This window comes from Montipora capricornis, chromosome 2, assembly GCF_036669925.1.
Source record: "Montipora capricornis isolate CH-2021 chromosome 2, ASM3666992v2, whole genome shotgun sequence".
Classification (NCBI taxonomy): Eukaryota; Metazoa; Cnidaria; class Anthozoa; order Scleractinia; family Acroporidae; genus Montipora; species Montipora capricornis.
Window position 1 is genome coordinate 43,446,954 of NC_090884.1, and position 2,500 is coordinate 43,449,453.

At 41.5% G+C, this 2,500-nt stretch overlaps 1 protein-coding gene across 7 annotated transcripts in view; it reads right to left on the reverse strand.

Annotated features, from left to right (window-relative positions):
* The window catches only part of LOC138022886 (amiloride-sensitive sodium channel subunit alpha-like), a 47,590-nt gene that overhangs the window by 10,687 nt on the left and 34,403 nt on the right, over nucleotides 1–2,500 (reverse strand). For all 7 annotated transcript variants that reach the window (XM_068869924.1, XM_068869911.1, XM_068869916.1 and 4 more), the window contains 2 exons: nucleotides 733–896; nucleotides 215–328 (listed from right to left, as the gene is read on the reverse strand). In XM_068869924.1, coding sequence (XP_068726025.1) covers nucleotides 215–328; nucleotides 733–896 — 278 coding nt within the window. The remainder of the gene's footprint in view (nucleotides 1–214; nucleotides 329–732; nucleotides 897–2,500) is intronic.

Consider the following 2,500-nt stretch of genomic DNA (forward strand, 5'->3'; position numbering starts at 1 on the left):
GGTTGATCCCCGAAAGAACACGACCTAGCTAACATAATATGCTCACTCCATCAATTTTCTTAGCAAAGCTAAGTACTACAAACACTTACATAACCCTTGATGAAATAGAAATGTTTAATGGCGAGCACAATCTCCCCCCCCCCTCCCCCAAACTGTACTTACATAAAACTTCAAGGCTTCCTTCGAAAGCTAATTTGACCAAACGAGAACAAACCTGAACTGAATATTTTGAACCTTTGTGTCTTTTATTATAAATGGAGCCATTTTCTAAGCCGTCCATTTCGAAACAGCTTCCATTCTTGAATGGATCCACTCGCTTAATTTGGAGCTGCATAGAAAGTAACAAAATCAAGCTTTAAGGAAGGAACAATGCATGGAAAAGTTTCATGGAATCTCATGGATCTCATCACTTGGTTTCACGGACAACATATGGCGTTCAAGAGTTCCGAAACTTTTATCCTTTGTTCTCTCGTTGTTTTCTTCTTTCTCGCCTGTTTCGGACTAAAGCTGCTTTAAACAGTGAAGCCCTCTTTGGTTTTGATGAGGATTTGTCTTATTTTCTCTCAACATGGAACCCACGAGAAATATTCAATTAGAATTACAGAAGTTAAGGACTGAATAATCTTTGAAACGAGAAAACGGATCAATGATAAAACAGGAGACTAGCTAGTGTTTTTCTTTGTGATAAAAGCACGATTCAAGGCAACTTCACCATAAAAGTATAAAGCAAACCTTTCGCAACCCAATAGACGTTGCAAATCCTGGAGATACGGTGAATCCTTCATCCACAGGAAAGGGAATTGTTCGTTGAGCAGTAAGCAAAACACGAACACCAGCCTCTTGAGTCAGACTAGGTATGTATTCCATTTGGTTTATAAATAAGTCCAGTGTCAGACCTGTGCGGATGTGAAATAACCAAAACATATGTAAAAATAGTCCAGGTTTCTTTTGTGAACACAAACTGGATTACGGGTTACGTCGTTTACATAGATTTGAGCGAATCTGAATTGTCTGTTTTAGGCTTGTGCAACAAGTGGGCGTGGTAGACCTCACCAGTGTCGTAACTGGAAGCGTATATTCCACCACCGAGTTTGGACACCAAAAGGTCAAGAATAAAGAAGACTATTTTCGAAACGACATTTCGTGGACTGAAAAACGTAGGTGTTCAGAGCACAGAGACGTGCGGAACATTAATCATAATTGTACTTTCTTAATCTTTTGTGACACCAAGGTGTCCATTATAAATTTTAAAAAGGTCCATCTACTCCTTTTGGTTGCCCAGACAATAAAATAAAGACGCTTCGGTGGAGGCAAGACCTGGCAACAAAGAACGTAATGTACTTTGCTGTGACTTTACGAACGAAACCAGAATTGCGAATAGGGAACGTAGGCACCCAAGCCCACGGGACGTGGCCCGCTCCCAATGAGGGATCAATGAGAACTTCCAGTTTCAATGTCTGTGAAACACATAATAATAATAATAATAATAATAATAATAATAATGGGTTGCTAATTGCGCATTATACTCGGCTGTCATAGCGTTTCTGCTCATTAAGGGTTGGAGAAAAGAACATAACATGCGGACTGACAGTGGAAAAAGGCATAGTGACAAGTATAAGAGAGAATTTGAAAAGAAAGTGACGGAGCTGAGAAAAAGAATATCGATTGCAAAGGCTGAGTTAGAGCGAATCAGGGAAAACAGAAAGATCACCAAGAAAGGAAGAAAAAACAGGACTATTTTGATGGAAGAATGTAAAAAGATCTCTTCTTCTGAACTGATTAATTATATGGAAAAGAAAAAGTCACAGTTACGTAAACTAAAAGCTGGATATACCAGAGGAAAAAAGCTTCATGAAGCAAGATCGATTAACCGGCAGTTCAATCAAGATACAAGGAAAGTTTACGCACATTTCAGGGCGCTGTGCAGTGAAGACGAGGAGCGACCTAAATATCAGAGTACCTCTAGCAATCGCTCTGGGTGTGATAGTGAAGAGAGATTTGAGAACATTGAGGATGCAAGCAATTTCTGGATAGAGTTATGGGAGACGAGAGGGACTGGGAACAAGGAAGCAGAATGGCTGAGTAAGATCAAGGAAGCAATTGCTAGGAAGGTTCCAGTGCCTTCGGAGGGGTCCTGGAGGTTAGAGTGCTCTGAAGCGGTCAAGTGTTTACTCAAGAAAAGAAACTGGAGCGCCCCAGGGCCTGACCGCCTTGTTAACTATTGGTGGAAGCGCATGCATGTGCTGCATGAGGGGATCACTAAAGCCTTCGTTGCCATCTCTGAAAGCACCGACGAATATCCCACTTGGTTTTCTGAGGGAAAAACGCGACTCATCCCTAAACCAGGTGAATTCAGCAGCGAGAATCAGCGACCAATAACGTGCCTAAATAACATCTACAAATGGTTCACGTCGTGCCTTCAGACACCAATGGACAATCATTTGAGAGAATTCGACCTGATGGAGAGTGGACAAAGGGGAGCCAGATTGGGCTGCAGTGG